Source organism: Heptranchias perlo, chromosome 11, assembly GCF_035084215.1.
Source record: "Heptranchias perlo isolate sHepPer1 chromosome 11, sHepPer1.hap1, whole genome shotgun sequence".
Lineage (NCBI taxonomy): Eukaryota > Metazoa > Chordata > Chondrichthyes > Hexanchiformes > Hexanchidae > Heptranchias > Heptranchias perlo.
The window spans coordinates 64,544,135-64,563,157 of NC_090335.1; the positions used below are offsets into that span (position 1 = coordinate 64,544,135).

Below are 19,023 nucleotides of genomic sequence, written 5' to 3' on the forward strand. Positions count from 1 at the left end.
ATCAAAATGTTAAAATTATTCCAAAAGGCACTTGTGAATGAGCAATAATAATAAAAAAGACATTCAACTGTTTCCACCTCATTAGTGCAAAATGAATTATGAGGAGATGAGGTCAGGTTTTAAAGGTTTTCAGAAATAAATCAGTGGATTAGATTTGATGCAGTATTTAATTTTTTTAAAATAAGCACAATAAGTTGACTGCACAAGGTTCATGCTCTTTTCCATTTTGTATTGTGACATGTTGAATTCCAAAAAGATTTATCTTTTGTCTTGCCTTGTAATGAAACAATGAATTTCCTGGTATGGAAGTTGTTACATTTAGACTTCTTTAATATTACATTCATAGGCTTAAGCTCAGGGGATTTGTATAGAGGGTACGGACTTTCTGACTGCAAAAAAATAGTTACTGCAGCGCTTTTCAATTCTGGCAGTGAGAGCCATGCTGAGATATGGTTCCATCGGTAGCAGTCACCCTCTGATACACTGCCCCAACTGACCATACCTCATATGTACCTAGATGGAAACTGTTGGTAGGTTATTTAACCATGGGGAGATATCACAGCTGAGCCCAATCCTGTCCTCACCCAATGACCAAACACATGCACTTTCCAGGGATCACTGGAAAGTGATCAGGAGCAAGAACCGTGGCTAATTTTTCCACTAGCTAACCCCATTGCACTGAGGCCAACGGTATCAACCAAACTACTGTCCTGGTCGAGATCGGCCACTGCAGCACAGACAGGAGATTGAACTGTGGTCTGTGGCTGCGAAGTGGACTGGATGGTGCATTTTTCTGCTGACACATTGGGAGCCTCGAGACCTTGTATTCAATTTTTTTTTCTTAAAATGAAAAAGGAAAATCTGGCCTGGTGGTGAAATGGGGGCTGGATATTAAAAAAAAGCTTAGAATATCTTTTGAAATCCACTCCCAGTTGCCATGGAAACTTGAAGCTCACCCTACTGAGGAAATGACTCCAGCTGTCTTCACAACAAAAGAAAATCAAGAAGAATGAGAGTACATTGAAAATGACTGGCTCTATATTTGGACTGTCGGGCACCTTTGACAGTTAATGCGGTGTTAAGTGTATATATTTACCAACAAGCCACAATCGCTGAATATTCAGTGTTGGTTATTTATCCTAATTTACCTCCCTACCATGGTCAGTTAGCCTATGCAAATAAACACAGCTTCTAGCACTCAGGCAATGAAGGGTGATGAATGACAACTGCAAGGCACAAAGAAGAGCACATTTCATTGATACTGAACTTATTCCAATGAAATACATCAATACAGAACAGTTACATACTCATAGGGAAGAAGGGTAACTGAAAGAAAAGACTAATATGGACAACAATGGAAGCAACGGGGGAATAGGGCAAAAAAAAGGTTGTTCCTAAAATGTGAAGCTACGGATAGTGCATAGCACCAAGATGATTATAAAAACTAGGCAAAGAGGTTAAGAAACTGATCAAGAAAGGAAAAAAAAAGAAAAATGGTTAAGGTGGCAGGGAATATTAAAATAAATGTTAAATACTTCTATCAATATCTTAACAGCAAACAGGTGAGAAATGAAATAGTGGGCCATTGGTAGTTACATATGGTAACATGACATTGATGGTGCAAGGAGTAGCAAATATACTAAATGAATTCCTCTTCACTGTGCTTACGGACAAGAACGTGGCTAGTCCACCCAGCAGGTCCTTACCACTATCTTTAGGGAATCGTTAAAAAGGAGTCACAATCAGGGATTGAACAATATAGCTAATGTAGCTAATACAGCTCTAATCTTTAGAAAGGGACACACATAGTTGTCTGTTGTGGTTAAAGTATTAGAAGGCATCCTGAAAGAGGGGATAATGAAACACTTAGGTGTGGCATGGTAAGAGGGGACTAGCAAGAAGTAAGTCTGACCAAACAAACTTACTGGAGTTCTACGAGGAAATTATAGCAATGGAAGTTTTGTTGATGTGATATATTGAAATTTTGGCAAAGACTTTTGATACTGTGCTACAAAAGCAATTAGTCCACAAGATAGGTGGGCAGGAAGCTTCCAAAGTGCACTGCAAATTGGCTAAACCGAGGGTGATTGCAAATGGAGCTGCATGGACATGGCAAGGGTTACTAGCACGGTGCCACTGGGATCAGCACTGGGCCATTGTCGTTTACAGTGTCTATGAATAATTTGGAGCTGGGGACAGAAACAATGCTGTCTAAGTTTGCAGTTTACATAAAATTGGAGATGGCTTTCAAATAATAGGGAAAAGGCAAAGCTAATACTAAGGGATCTGGATAGGTGGGGAAGGTAGAAAGATGACTGGCAAAAAGCAATTAATGTGGACACATGCGAGGTAATGAGATTAGGGAAAATACGTAAGCAGTGGGAATATAAACTAAATGTCTCTAGGCTACAGGCCACAACACAGGAGAGGGATCGGGCAGTATTGATGGATGCATCACTGAATCCAACAGTGCAGTGTGCAGCAGCAGTAAGGAAAGTTAACTGGATCTTGAGATGTCAAGCCACAGGGGTAGAGCACAGATCCCAGGAGACTACAATGAGTCTGTACAAGGCATTGGTACAGCCACACCTATAGTATTGTGTACAATTCTGGTCACTGTACAACAGCAAGGAAAGCCAGGCACTAGGGACAATGCAGAAAAGGGCAACTAAACTGATATCCAGTTTAAGGCAGCTTTTCAAAATGTAATTGTTCTCGGGTTGTGGGCATCCTGCCACCTTCAAAGATTTGTGTACATACACCCCCAGGTCTCTCTGTTCCTGCACCCCCTTTAAAATTGTACCATTTTGTTTATATTGCCTCTCCTCATTCTTCCTACCACAATGCATCACTTCACACTTCTCTGTGTTAAATTTCATCTACCATGTGTCTGCCCATTTCACCAGTCTATGTCCTCCTGAAGTCCGTTACTATCCTCCACGTTGTTTACTACATTTCCAAGTTTCGTGTCATCTGCAATCTTTGAAATTATACCCTCTATACCCAAGTCCAGGTCATTAACATACATCAAAAAGAGCAGTGGTCCTAATACTGACCCCTGGGGAACACCACTGTATGCTTCCCTCCAGTCTGAAAAACAACCAGTCACCTCTACTCTCTGCTTTTTGTCCCTCCATACTGCCACTGTCCCTTTAATCCCGTGGGCTTTAATTTTGCTAACAAGTCTATTAAGTGGTACATTATCAAATGACTTTTGAAAGTCCATATACACAATATCAACTGCATTACCCTTATCAACCCTCTCCGTTACTTCATCGAAGAACTCAATCAGCCATTTTCTTTTTACACTAATAATTCTGCACAATTTCAATTTTTTTTCAATTCAGCTTTATTGAGGTGGATTAATTCAGAACACTTTCTAACACCTTCTCAGTGAATTACACTTTTAAAACCGTTAGTAAAATCACAAAAAATGTTATTCTAGCTCTAGGACCATACTGTGGCTCAGGAAATTAATCTCAAACAAGAAGAACATTTGTGTCAGTTGGATTTCTCCTGGTATCCTAGTGGGCCAGTACATTACAGTGTCCTACACCATCCCTTACACAATTTTTTTCTTTGTAAAGCAGGTAGGGCTTGCCCCTTACAGTGCCAACATTTAATTTTCTTCCACTGCCTGTGGGCAAACTACACACAGATTACGTGAACACACATTTCTCCAATGTTAGCAAGTGGACTGCAGTTCCCATAGAAATAGGTGTTTTGCCATCAGTGTCCACAGTTGGTTTACCTAACCATTAAACTTACAGAATTAAAGTTAAAACTTGAAAAATGATCAACTGCCCTGGGTCCTTCATTATAATGATCATAATTTGTGTACACAAAGTAAAAAAGATGCAAAGGTGTGGGCAACAAGCTTGTAATATTTCATATTGGTTATAACAATATGCAATGGGTTTGTGTTGTGCATGTAGACGGATTTGTACACATTTGTGAGCATGAACACATTTTTTTTTGAAAAGTCCATCCCCATTTTAAAAACATTCGTTATATTGTAACCAGTTTGTTCCAAATATAATCCTAACAGGATAAGTTCTTTTTGTGTCATATAATCACTGCAAGGTGTAAGATTATTGAAAAACTACATCGACCTGTATAAGTCTTGCAGCTAATGTGCATCTGTCGCACTTCAGAATGTCACATTTCAAACTGTCAAAATTATTAAATAAGGAGAAATAATGCCAGTAATTTATTGAACCCTAAGGACTGGAGCTGAGGATTTACAACCAGTTGTCAATCTACAGAAATTTATCGCAGCAATTGGGCACTAATTTGACTTCAGAATGCACCTATTTAGACTACTTCCCTACAGGGAATATCTGAACAGTATTCTTAAAGGGAAATGTAAGAGATAGACGCAGAGTACATCAGTACAGGAACATATGTAAGAGCCACACAAAGACACTGAAAACATACAAACAAAAGAGGAGATAAAGGAGGAAAGACTTGCACAAGAAAAGAAACAATAGGAAAACAGAACTAGACAGAATGATAGACACCACAATGAGAAAAGTGTATCAGAGCTTTACATATAGAGAGTGCAATAGGGAACGAGAAAGATCAAGAGGGAGAAGGAATGAGAGACAAAAAAAAATGACATAAATAGAACTAGAGAACAGGAAAGAGCCAGGCAGACAGGTACAGGAAGAAACATTTTTTTTGTGCATGAGCAATGCCACAGAAGGTTTTACAGTGTATAATGCTCAGGTCACAAGAAAAATAGCATATCCTCTAAGTCAATAAGGGGAAAGGGGTGATTGGTGCACGGGCAAGACATCAGCAGAAAGATAGGGACGAGCACATAGTGGCCTCATGGCCTTTTCTCATCCTGGAAATAGAAACACTAACACATATCTAAATATTATTAAAATCGGTATGTCCTGTCCTTGCTCCCACTGAAATGTCCCGTGTCACCCTTTTGCCTGTGATACCTGTAGCAAATACTAGAACAGGATTTTCCAGTGTCAGTGTGACACTCTGTTCTGTGACTGTTTTGAGTCTGCATGTGGTTGTAGGCTCTGGCCGCCAGGTGGCAGTGTGGAACAATTTTCCAATCCTGAAGAGGAACTGTCAGCCATCTTCATTTACCTTACACTCAGGTTAAACATTAATAATTTATTACTATCCTTTAAAAAAAACATTAAAACAATAATGACACCTTCTGGCTTTTGAAACACACCAAGTTACATAAAGCTTACTTCAGCAGCCGGATAATACTCTTGTTCCAAAAACACACAAGTGAGCCAACGCACTATTCATTTCATCCATGGCTTAGCAGTTGCACAAACCGAACTGTACAATTAATGAAAAATAACATTTCACCGCCAAACCTGGCAAGATAATTAAATCAACCCCCACCACAGACGCCTTTTCACAGCAACTCTCTCCCCCCACGGGCCTGCTGAACTGTGACTTCCTCTCCTGCTGGTGGCGCTGTCGAACACGCTCTTTTTTTTTGTCAGCACGGTAGGGGGCCCATCTTGGCGTCTCGGCCACCGATTCTCGTTGGTAATCATGAGAGAGAGAAAAAAAAGTCAGCTTGGAAGCGCGCGCGGGAAAATCGCTTGTGGCAGAAAATTGGAACGTTGACCCGGGAAAGGTATTGTTCTCCGAACTTTAAAACAGTCAACAGATTCCCGGGCTCGAGCCCATGGCACGCGGGTTACACAGCTTCTGTATGTAAAGATTAATATTTAAATTAAATAATAATTTTTTTTTAAAAGTTGCTAATTTTGGGATGTAACTAAAAGCGAGCAGCAGGGCTTGTAGCTCCCCTTGTCACATAATGGATCAGTTCAATGGACCAAAGCGGTGCTACAATTTAGCAGGGCTTGGTTTTTATAGTTTCCATTATTTCTCCCCCCCCCCCCCTCACAGTCATTTACTAACAGTTTGTAGTAAAGTCCGTTCTGACTTTTAAAAATGTTTTTATATATCAGTGCAATGACACCTTATTCTGGAGTGAGCCCTTCTTGTTAGTTTTGTAAATTAAAACAGCGTTCCAGCTTTATTCTGCGAATGACCTTTATAGAATTCTTAGAAAGTTGTGGTTGTATTAAAAATGTTCATTTTTTAAAATTCGGTTGTTTGAAATAAGTTGATGGATAGGTCATTGTTGATAATATACTGTTCATTTCTGGCTTGCATGAGGTGTTTCCCTGTTCTCAATGGGCCTGATCGTTTGCAGAGTTTGAAAATGTTAATATGCCATTGAGAATTGTGGCCTGAAAATTGGCTGACATGATGAATGCTAACTGAAGGGCTGCACACTGAGTATTGACAGCCCTGTGAAGGTTGAACAAAATGTAATTGGAAATGCTGCATCAATAAAGAGAAACTACAGGTTACTGCTTGGGCTGTAACACCCTTAATTGTATCTCCTGAGAAAACTGACCATTTTTAGCGAGGTGGTCCTCAAATGATTAAAAGTGCTGTTGGAAGGAATGAGTTAAGGATGCATTAGACAGTGTCAGCAGATGAAGCGTTTGGAATGGATGTACTGCTGAGTTCAATAGTGCTGTAATAGACCTGATTTTCGAAACTTGCGCACTTGCCAGGAGTGCGTAATGGCAAATATATTGGGCATGATGTCCTAATGTACTTGCTTGACGGGTGGGATTTCATTCAGGGAGAGGAAGAGAATGTTTAGAAAACAGGTCCTTCAATCTAGTATTTCTCAGGCTGGTTAAGAGCTTCTTCCCTCCCCCAGTCATCCCTCTGCCCCTGCCCTCCTTCCAATTTTGTCCTTTTTTTCTCTTCTGCAGGTGATGATACCTGCTGCTGTATGGTTCCACCAGCATTGGCAATCCTCTGGTGTCTATTCTGGGTATGCCTTCTTCATGTGTGAATCTAGACAGTGACTGTCAGTGGGCTATCGACTGGGGAGAGGGTCACAAGCTCGACATTCTCACCTGAAATCCCAATGCCACACACACACACACACACACACACACACACACACACCCCTCCTAGCAGTGGGGTGTCACTGAGTAGCATTCAGGAGCAGGAACCCTGGATGACTTCTCGCTTTCCCCCTCCTTCCCTATGACCCCGGGGATGGGGGGGTGCACTCTAAGGCTGATTGTACCCTAACTGTTGCTCCGGCTGAGGTCAATTAACTCAGCTGAGACCATGAATCAAACCTGGGACTTTCTGGTCTATGTGGCTCAGGATCACACTGGGTGGTACTTTTATCTACTGAGCTATTGGGCTGCCAGTATATTTAAAGAAGCTCAAGATGTCTGATGTCTTCCCTTGAGAAAGAATTGAGCAATGTTTCAGTCTTACTAAAACCACACAAAGATCCAATGACGTGCTCCAGCCTACATCTCCATACTCTCTCCTCATTGCCTAGTTTGAGGTTCTGACAGTGAGGGTGTACCGCAAGAAATAATTCACTCAGATTAAGCGAACTTTGTAAAAGTCTGCTGTTGTGCCAGCTTGCAGATATTCACCTTCACATTTGGTGTTAGTGAGGGAGGTGACTGGAGGATGACAGAAGGATCTCCAGATGTGGAGGAGGTGTCCTGTCAAATCGTGGCGCTAGCCCCCCTCCCCCACCCACGCTCGATTTGAAAGTTTAGACAATACATAAGAAGTGCAAAAATGAAAAGTGAATCTTTTGTCAGCCGAGCAGTATAGCAAAAAGATGCTAATGAGTGATGCAGAGTGAATGTGGAAGTTAATGGAGGGATGCAAACAGATTAAGGCCAACTGTGAGAGACAGGAAGTTATGGTGTTAGCTCAGGATATTTGGGAAGAGATGGATCTAAAGACTTGGATGTTGAGCTGATGAAAAATGGGAGGGTGGGATGGGATAGCTCAGGTGTGCAGTTGGTCCATTTGAATTTAGGTAAAGGGACTGTCTCTCAGCACTTTGGTTTACACTGGCTGCGGTCTGATTATGACTGTGAAAAACACACTGTTAAAAAGTGAATTTCCTGAGAATTTAAACATTTTCATGTTAGCAAAGAACTGCCTGGTTTGTATACCTGTAAAATTACTGAGGCCTAATATTGGAAATGCATTTAAAATAGCATGAAGCTGCAGTTAACTAACTTTTACAATATCTTGCTGGCACCATTGGGAATGGGAGAGCAGAGAGAGTGATGGGTAAGAAATCTATAGGGTGCCAAAGAGGTAAAGAAAGAAATTGTATTTATATAGCACCTTTCATATTTCAGGATGTGCTTCACAGCCGGTGAATCACTTCTGAAGTGTCGTCACTGATTGCAATGTGGCCAAACGTGGCTGCCATTTTGTGCATTGCAAACAGCAACTTTTTTTTTATTCGTTCATGGGATGTGGGCATCACTGGCGAGGCCGGCATTTATTGCCCATCCCTAATTGCCCTTGAGAAGGTGTTGGTGAGCCGCCTTCTTGAACCGCTGCAGTCCGTGTGGTGAAGGTTCTCCCACAGTGCTGTTAGGAAGGGAGTTCCAGGATTTTGACCCAGCTTGAGATGAATGACCAGTTAATCTGTTGTCAGTGATGTTGGGAGGAATATTGATCAGGACATCAGGTGAGCTCTCTGCTCGTCTTTGAACAGTGCCTTGTGATCGTTTACATACACTTAAGCGGGAGGATGGGGCCTCAGTTTAATGACTCATCTGAAAGACAGCACCTCCAACAATGCAGTACCCACTCATTACTGCACTGAGGTGTCAGCATGGATGATGCATTCGAGTCCTGAGGTGGAGCTTGAACCCACAACCCTCTGATTCAGAGGCAAGAGTGCTACCAACTGAGCTGAGCTGATACTACATCTTTTTCCAGCCAAAAAAATAGCAAGTCCAGCAGTATGAGGTTCAGCAGCTCCAAACCTGTTAATGGTTTAAAGCTGCAGTACTGAAGGTCAAGACATCCTGGGTTTTTGAAGTCCAACATGGGCAGTGAGTCTTCTGAAAACAAATATGCAGATGTCAAGGATTTATGGTCTGTCACTTGAGATATGTAAAACCTCACTTGTAACTGGAAACTAAATGTAAATATAGAGCAAATATGGTGACAATGGCAGCTACGATTTATACTGTAATGTATAAGGGGTGTCACTCTACCACAAACTCTTTTCTGAATAACTCACAGTATAGCTGTCAGAGTATAATTGCCAAAAAAACAAAATACCACAGATGCTACAAATCTGGAATAAGGACAGAAAATACTGGAAACACACAGCACACATCTGTGCAGAGAGGAAGGTGGGGTTAACGTTTCAGGTTAGTGACTTTTCTGAGTGTTTCCAGCATTTTCTGTTTTTATTCCAGAGTGTAAATGCCCGTCTGTCTACAAGGTTTGTTGCCAATCTGAGACTCGACGCTCAAAAAATTGGCAGAAACCCCGAACTTGCGTAAAACTGTTATTCAGTGTTTGCAAATGCAGCATCTCGCTGAAAACTTTGCGTGGAGGGTAGGGCTGAGTAGAACGATCTTTACTCTGCAGTTAACCATGGGCCCGGGAGTACTTGATGCTCACACTGGGAATGTCCATCATTTCCCAGTGCTGATGCCCCTCACAATGAGGACACAAATACACCAAAAATCAAATCTAACAGGTTCCTTTGCCATTTTTGAAATCTCTTTGCAAGAATCCAAAGGCTAACGTCATTCAGCTTCACAGAGGTTGATTTGGAGTTCAAAGGAAGCTCGCTTTTTTTTTTCTCTGTGTTAAATGACCACTGAAGTGTAACTTTTCTCTCCCACCCCCAACTTTTCTTTCTGCCTCCCCCCCCCCCCCCCCCCCCAATCGCTCAGCTTGAGAAGCATGAAGTTCGTCACCTGTGAAATAGCGTGGCATAACAAAGAACCCGTGTACAGTGTCGACTTTCAGCATGGACCAGATGGAAGGATTGATCGACTGGCCTCCGCAGGAGTTGACACCGCAGTTCGGGTAAGTACTTTCAGGGCGTAGATTTTGTGAAGGTGGGAAAAGCAACTCGGCTGTTTAAAATGGTTTATATGTTTGCAAAAAAAACCAAGTTGGTAGCGGTTGGAACAATTTGGGATGTTGGGCTGTAATTGGATGGGTTTGTATGTTGGATATTCAGCCCCCACTCCCCTTTAAATAAGGACAAGATAAACACATTTAAAGAAAAAGGATGACAAATTCTCTTCATCTCCTCCCTCCTTTCTCCATGTTGTCTCCTTTAATAAAAGTTTAATCTGCAGCATCACAGTTGAATTATGATGCAGCTTTATTGAAACAACCCTGTTGGTGGATCAGCTCAAGTGCGTTGAAGACCAATGCAATTGGTTCTCTAACGGCTCGGCTAGCATAACGCTAAGGCTTCCCATTGGTGCAGGCCTTTTTGTTTTCCGGCTCTCCTGAAGGTGCCAACTTGATGGGGTAGTGGCCCGTGAACAGAAGCAGCCTCTAATCTTTACTTGAGTTGCCATTGTTCATGTACAAGTACACACAGAGAATGCCGGCAGGATATTTGACTACAGCAGATGGCATTGCAAACTTTGTTAAAACCAAGAACTAGCTGTATTATTTAATTAATTAAAAAAAATATGTTTTGTTTTTTTTCTCTCCTTGACTCCCTGCTTAGGGTATGGTTTTTTGGTGTGTGGTCATCCTCCAGTACCATGCCCAAGTGGCCATTATTCATTTGTGAGCCTTGACAGTTAGTGTTGGCAAGATATAACTGCCCTTGACATCAAGGCGGTATTTGACCGAGTGTGGCACCAAGGAGCCCTAGTAAAATTGAAGCCAATGGGAATCGGGGGAAAACTCTCCAGTGGCTGGAGTCATACCTAGCACAAAGGAAGATGGTCGTGGTTGTTGGAGGCCAATCATCTCAGCCCCAGGACATTGCTGCAGGAGTTCCTCAGGGCAGTGTCCTAGGCCCAACCATCTTCAGCTGCTTCATCAATGACCTTCCCTCCATCATAAGGTCAGAAATGGGGATGTTTGCTGATGATTGCACAGTGATCAGTTCCATTCGCAACCCCTCAGATAATGAAGCAGTCTGTGCCCACATGCAGGAAGATCTGGACAACATCCAGGCTTGGGCTGATAAGTGGCAAGTAACATTCGTGCCAGATAAGTGCCAAGCAATGGCCATCTCCAACAAGAGAGAATCTAACCACCTCCCTTTGACATTCAACGGCATTACCATTGCCAAATCCCCCACCATCAACATCCTGGGGGTCACCATTGACCAGAAACTTAACTGGACCAGCCACATAAATACTGTGGCTACAAGAGCAGGTCAGAGGCTGGGTATTCTGCAGTGAGTGACTTACCTCCTGACTCCCCAAAGCCTTTCCATCATCTACAAGGCACAGGTCAGGAGTATGATGGAATACTCTCCACTTGCCTGGATGAGTGCAGCTCCAACAACACTCGAAGCTCGACACCATCCAGGACAAAGCAGCCCGCTTGTTTGGCACCCCATCCATCACCCTAAACATTCACTCCCTTCACCACCAGCGCACCGAGGATGCACTGCAGCAACTCGCCAAGGCTTCTTCGACAGCACCTCCCAAACCCGCGACCTGTACCACCTAGAAGGACAAGGCAGCAGGCACATGGGAACTACACCACCTGCACGTTCCCCTCCAAGTCACATAGGAAACATAGGAACAGGAGTAGGCCATTCAGCCCCTCGTGCCTGCTCCGCTATTTGATAAGATCATGGCTGAACTGTGATCGAACTCCATATACCTGCCTTTGACCCATATCCCTTAATACCTTTGGTTGCCAAAAAGCTATCTATCTCAGATTTAAATTTAGCAATTGAGCTATTATCAAGTGCCGTTTGTGGAAGAGAGTTCCAAACTTCTACCACCCTTTGTGTGTAGATATGTTTTCTAATCTCGCTCCTGAAAGGTCTGGCTCTAATTTTTAGACTGTGCCCTCTACTCCTAAAATCCCCAATCAGCGGAAATAGTTTCTCTCTATCCACCCTATCTGTTCCCCTTAATATCTTATAAACTTTGATCAGATCACCCCTTAACCTTCTAAACTCTAGAGAATACAACCCCAATTTGTGTAATCTCTCCTCGTAACTTAACCCTTGAAGTCCGGGTATCATTCTAGTAAACCTACGCTGCACTCCCTCCAAGGCCAATATGTCCTTCCGAAGGTGCGGTGCCCAGAACTGCTCACAGTACTCCAGGTGCGGTCTAACCAGGGTTTTGTATAGCTGCAGCATAACTTCTGCCCCCTTGTACTCCAGTCCTTTAGATATAAAGGCCAGCATTCCATTAGCTTGACTGATTATTTTCTGCACCTGTTCATGACACTTCAATGATCTATGTACCTGAACCCCTAAGTCCCTTTGGACATCCACTGTTTTTAACTTTTTACCATTTAGAAAGTACCCCGTTCTATCCTTTTTTGATCCAAAGTGGATGACCTCACATTTGTCTATATTGAATTCCATTTGCCACAGTTTTGCCCATTCACCTAATCTATCAATATCCCTTTGTAATTTTATGTTTTCATCGACACTGCTTACAATGCCACCAATCTTTGTGTCATCGGCAAACTTAGATATGAGACTTTCTATGCTTTCATCTAAGTCGTTAATAAATATTGTGAATAATTGAGGCCCCAAGACAGATCCTTGCGGAACTCCACTAGTCACATCCTGCCAATGTGAGTACCTACCCATTATCCCTACTCTCTGTCGCCTTTCGCTCAGCCAACTTCCTAACCAAGTCCGTACTTTTCCCTCGATTCCATGGGCTTCTATCTTAGCTAACAGTCTCTTATGTGGGACCTTATCAAATGCCTTCTGGAAGTCCATATAAATAACATCCATTGATATTCCCCTGTCCACTACTTTAGTCACCTTTTCAAAAAATTCGTTCAGGTTTGTCAGGCACGACCTACCTTTCACAAATCCATGCGTGCTCTCTCTGATTAACTGAAAATTCTCGAGGTGTTCAGTCACCCTATCCTTAATTATAGACTCCAGCATTTTCCCCACAACAGATGTTAGGCTAACTGGTCTATAATTCCCTGGTTTCCCTCTCTCTCCTTTCTTAAAAAGCGGAGTGATGTGCAATTTTCCAATCTAGAGGGACAGTTCCTGAATCTAGAGAACTTTGAAAGATTATAGTTCGGGCATCTGCAATGTGCTCACCTACTTCCTTTAAAACCCTGGGATGGAAACCATCTGGTCCTGGGGATTTGTCACTCTTTAGTGCTATTATTTTCTTCATTACTGTTGCTTTACTTATGTTAATTTTGTTGAGTCCCTGTCCCCGATTCAATATTAGTTTTCTTGGGATTTCCGGCATGCTATCTTTTTCTGCTGTAAATACTGACGCAAAGTCATTGTTCAACATGTCCGCCATTTCCACATTGTCAATGACAATATCCCCACTTTCAGTTTTTAAGGGGCCAACACTGCTCCTGACCACCCTCTTTTTCCTAATATAACTATAAAAGTTCTTTGTATTGGTTTTGATATCCCTTGCAAGTTTCTTTTCATACTCTCTTTTTGTAGCTCTTACTATCTGTTTTGTGACCCTTTGTTGAACATAAGAACATAAGAAATAGGAGCAGGAGTAGGCCAATCGGCCCCTCGAGCCTGCTCTGCCATTTAATAAGATCATGGCTAATCTGATCCTAACCTCAAATCCAAAGAACACAAGAAGTAGGAGCAGGACCCGGCCACTCAGCCCCTGGGCCCGCTCCGCCACCCACAGGGCCTTGACCGATCCGAACTCAGCTTCATGTCCAATTTCCTGCCCGCTCCCCGTAACCCCTAATTCCCTTTACTTCTAGGAAACTGTCTATTTCTGTTTTAAATTTATTTAATGATGTAGCTTCCACAGCTTCCTGGGGCAGCAAATTCCACAGACCCACCATCCTCTGAGTGAAGAAGTTTCTCCTCATCTCAGTTTTGAAAGAGCAGCCCCTTATTCTAAGATTATGCCCCCTAGTTCTAGTTTCACCCATCCTTGGGAACATCCTTACCGCATCCACCCAATCAAGCCCCTTCACAATCTTGTATGTTTCAATAAGATCGCCTCTCATTCTTCTGAACTCCAATGAGTAGAGTCCCAATCTACTCAACCTCTCCTCATATGTCCGCCCCCTCATCCCCGGGATTAACCGAGTAAACCTTCTTTGTACCAACCTCGAGAAGAAGTATGTCTTTTCTTAAGTATGGAGACCAAAACTGTATGCAGTATTCCAGGTGCGGTCTCACCAATACCTTATATAACTGCAGCAATACCTCCCTGTTTTTATATTCTATCCCCCTAGCAATAAAAGCCAACATTTATCCCAACTCTCTGCTTCCTGTTAGATAACCAATCCTCCACCCATGCCAGAATATCACCCCCAATCCAGTGATTCTTTATCTTGAGCAATAATCTTTCCCATTCGCCAGGATCTGTGCCATTTTTTGCCTTTTTGTATGCCCTTTCCTTATGTCTTATACTGTCCCGTACCTCTTTAGTTGTCCATGGCTGCTTTTTTTGGCAAGTAGAGTTCTTGCCCCTCGGGTATAAACCAATTCTGTATCATGTTAAATGTTTCTTTAAACATTTCTCACTGATCATCAGTCGTTTTACCCATTAACAGATTTGCCCAGTTTACTGTGGACAGTCTCTGCCTCATCCCATTGAAGTTGGCCTTGCCCAAGTCTAGAATCTTAGCAGCTGATTCACTTTTTTCCCTTTCAAACACTACATTGAACTCGATCATGTTATGATCGCTATTGGATAGATGTTCACGCACAGTTAAACTGTTAACTAAATCTGGTTCATTACTCATTACACTAAATCTAGTATGGCTTGCCCCCTTGTTGCCTCTGGGACATACAGCTGTAGAAAACTATCCCAGACACACTCAAACTCAAGAAATTCACTACCTTTCTGACAGTTGCTAGTCTGCTTTTCCCAATCTATGTGAAGGTTAAAGTCCCCCATTGAGACCACTATGCCTTTCTTACACGCTTGTCTAATCTCTGCATTTATACAATCTAGCACTTCAGAGCTGCTGCCAGGGCTCCAATATACAACTCCCACTATAGACTTAGATCCTTTCCTATTTCTCAATTCAACCCATAAGGTCTCTGTTGGCTGCTTACCTCTCGTTAGATCCCCCTTTATCATTGAAGTGATTTCATCGCTAATCATTAAGGCTAATCCTCCCCCTCTTCCATTTTCCCTATCTCTCCTGTAGACCTTATAACCTGGTATATTTAGTTCCCAATCCTGACCATCCTGCAGCCATGTCTCAGTAATAGCTATCATGTCATACCTTCCAATTTGAATTTGAACCTGTAGTTCATCTAATTTATTCCTTATACTCTGTGCATTTGTATATAGAACTCTTAGTTGGGCCACACACCCTAGCCTGACCTTCAGCTTTGATGCTGGGTTAATCGCCTTACACCTTCCAGTTTTTACTTTATCTGTAGTGCCTAAAGTACACTTTCTTTCTGCTGCTCTACACTTTTCCCTTTCACTTGTTCTTGAACAACTGTATGTATTATTTGTATTGTAAATTTCCCCTGGGTCGTCCCCTCTCTTGCTGCTCTCAACTTTACTCCCTTCTGACTCCCCGCTCAGGTTCCCATCCCCCTGCCACTCTAGTTTAAACCTTCCCCAACAGCACTAGCAAACACCCCCGTGAGGACATTGGTCCCGGGTGTAACCCATCCCACTTGTCCAGGTCCCACCTTCCCCAGAACCGGTCCCAATGTCCCAGGAATCTAAATCGCTCCCTCCTACACCATCCCTGCAGCCATGCATTCATCTGGTCTATTCTCCTGTTCCTATACTCACTAGCACGTAGCAATCCTGAGATCACTACCTTTGAAGTCCTGCTTTTTAATTTATCTCCTAACTCCTTAAATTCACCTTGCAGGACCTCATCCCTTTTTTTACCTATGTCATTGGTACCAATATGGACCTCAACTACTGGCTGTTCACCCTCCCCCTCCAGAATGCCCTGCAGCCGCTCCGTGACATCCTTGACCCTAGCACCAGGGAGGCAACATACCATCCTGGAGTCAAGTTTGCGGCTGCAGAAACGCCTATCTGTTCCCCTTACAATTGAATCCCCTATATCCCTGCCATCTTCTTCTTCCCCTCCGGTGCAGCAGAGCCACCCCTGGTGCCACGAACTTGGCTCTTGCTGTTTTCCCCTGATAAGCCATCTCCCCCAACAGTATCCAAAGCAGAATATCTGTTTGAGAGGGGGATGGCCCCAGGGGACTCCTGCTCTACCTGCCTGGTTTTTTTACTCTGCCTGGTGGTCACCCATTTCCTTTCTGCCTGCGTAATCTTTACCTGCGGTGTGACCACCTCACTGAACGTGTTATCCACGACAGTCTCAGCATCGCGGATGCTCCACAGCGAATCCACCCGCAGCTCCAGGTCCGAAATACGGTTAGCCAGTAGCTGCAGCTGGACACACTTCCTGCACACATGGTCGCCAGGGACACTGGTAGTGTCCATGACTTCCCACATAGTGCAGGAGGAGCATATCACGGGTGCGAGCTCTGCTGCCATGACTTGCCTTAGACTCTCAGACTCTCCTCCCGCTCTCGGTGTCTCCTTTTATACTGTGCTCACCTCTCTGACTCTCCTGTCTCACCTGTGACGTTGCACAGTAGTTTTCTCTTGTTGCAGGTCTGCTGCTGCTTTTATTCCCCAATCTCAGTCTTCTGCTGCTCAGGTCCAGTGCTGCTCTGGGGAAAAAGTTAGGAAAAGCAAGGCAAAGCAGCACCTCCTTCCCCCACTTCACCAAACTCTCAGCAAATCACTCTGTGTTGGCCGCACTCCGTGCTGGTTGCACTGACAGGCCCCTGTATTTCTACAGTTTGTGACTCAGATGAGTCGGGCCTGCCCCACCTTCAGGAACCAGTTTAATCTAACACATCATCCCAACTTGGAAATATATCGCCGTTGCTTCCTTGTCGCTGGATCAAAATCCTGGAACTCCCTTCCTAACAGCACTATGGGAGAACCTTCACACGGACTGCTTCGGTTCAAGAAGGCAGCTTACCACCACCTTCTCAAGGGCAATTAGGGATGGGCAATAAATGCTGGCCTTGCCAGCGACGCCCACTTCCCATGAATGAATAAAAAAAAATTTGACTGGGATGTCACAGTCTGAGTCCAGTTTTGTCCTCTCTTGTTAGCCACATGCATGCTCTTTACAGCAGGGTGACTGGATAACAATAGGTAGTGGGAGCCTTGGTAGATTTCCCCCCACTCTGACCTAGGGATGTTGAAACCCATTGTAGCACCCTTGCTGGTGCCCTGGTTGAGATCAGTCAATTTAACACAGCTCAGGGATTTAACCCAAGACCCTCCTGGTCTGTGTGGCTCTGGTACTCACTGGATAAACTTGCTGAGCAATTGGGGAGCTGCAGCTGTTTCTAACACCATAATTTTCTTGCAGATATGGAAGGCTGACAAAGGCCGTGATGGGAAAGCGGTCGTAGATTTTTTATCCAACTTAATACGTCACACAAAGGCGGTGAACGTTGTACGTTTCTCACCCAACGGTGAGATTCTTGCGTCAGGAGGAGATGGTAAGTGAAACTTATAGATCAAGTGAGTATTAAAAATGTGTATCTGAAACTGATCAAATTTGAAAGCCTGACTAAACCAATAATGCCAAGACAATTAATTGTAGCTGTTGGGCCATTACGTGGTAGTGGACACTTGTGTGGACGGAGGCTTGGTCAATGAGTAAAGTTTTGGTAATTGCTGATTGCTTTGGGACTGGGATATATGGTTCCGCTATCTGTGTGCAGCCAGAGTACCTCCTGTAGTACATCATGAATGTTCCAGTTGCTTGAGTGCATTGCAATAGGGCCGACACCTGCTGGAGTCTTTTTGGCCTCAGCTATGGAGAGAGAACAGGAACATTTTCTCAGTGATTGCCCAATCTTGCACAGCGTCAGAATCCAGCCAGGCTATTTTGGGAGTGGGAACTCTGGCTATTATTCCTCGCCCTCAAGGGCTTGGGAATTCCACGGCCACATTTATGTATACTCCCAATGTCACACTGGGTGAGTTATTGGCTACCTCAATACAGATCAAGGATTGAAGCAGGGGCGCTCCTGGGTCGTACTGCTCAGTGTGGTGCCACATGGTGCGTTTACCCACAGGCTTCAGGGGGAGATCTAAAATTAATTTCTAATCCTTCAAGTAAAACTGTTCTGAATTAATTGTGTAACTTTGTACTGTATTGATTCACTGAGATGATTAAAAGGACCCAAATGCCTTTTTGTGTTTAAAAACCAAGTTTCCGTCCTTGTACCATAGACGCTCTAATATTGTTATGGAAACTGAATGACAACAAAGACATCAAAGAATCGGAACAAAACCTGTTTGAAGAGGACGCTCAGTTAAATAAGGAGAATTGGACAGTACTCAAAACATTACGGTAGGAAGAGATCTCACATTATCCTTAGCCCTTCACTCTGGTTTCTCAGTTTACAAGAATGTCTTGTAAATTGATGTAAACTGACAGCACTGCTTCTTTATACAAGCATTTTTTTTTCACTGTCGGCCTAAAAATAAGAAATGCTTTGTGGGCGATCCTTGGAAAAACTGGGATACATTCTTACACATCTTTATTACGCAACATAACTTCATCTCGTGTCAGCCAGATGAACAGTAAATTTACTATACTAAAAAAAAAAATTTCAAACGGAATATTACAACAGGAGGGAAAGAGAGTGAGAATGAGAGAGATCTTGGCAGAACACAGAGAAGAAAAAGTGCAACAAAGGGACAAAAATCACAGAACAGGCAGCAATTTTATTGTATTTCATAATTCCCCACCCCCTCTTTGTAAGCGCTGTGTTTTCTATTTTAAACTTTCTTAACCAGTCTTTATTTTAGATTCCTGTGTTATTAGTTTAATTAGAAGTCTTTCATGTGGAATTTCGTGAAAAGCTTTCTGAAAGCCTAAATAAACTAGATCATAGAAACTGTCACTACTTCTTGATCATAAGCATGTTCCAAGTCTTAAAAATGAGTTAGGCCTGACATTCAACTATGAAGAGCCATATATATA

At 43.1% G+C, this 19,023-nt stretch overlaps 1 protein-coding gene across 2 annotated transcripts in view; it reads left to right on the forward strand.

The window, feature by feature from the left end:
• The first annotated feature begins 5,537 nt into the window (after positions 1 to 5,537).
• The window catches only part of chaf1b (chromatin assembly factor 1, subunit B), a 48,638-nt gene continuing 35,152 nt past the window's right edge, over positions 5,538 to 19,023 (forward strand). Inside the window, exons 1-4 of one of the 2 annotated variants that reach the window (XM_067992378.1) lie at positions 5,538 to 5,620; positions 9,771 to 9,906; positions 17,395 to 17,527; positions 18,267 to 18,387. In XM_067992378.1, the coding sequence (XP_067848479.1) occupies positions 9,781 to 9,906; positions 17,395 to 17,527; positions 18,267 to 18,387 (380 nt within the window). In that variant the 5' untranslated portion in view covers positions 5,538 to 5,620; positions 9,771 to 9,780. The other variant, XM_067992379.1, reaches the window with a different exon arrangement.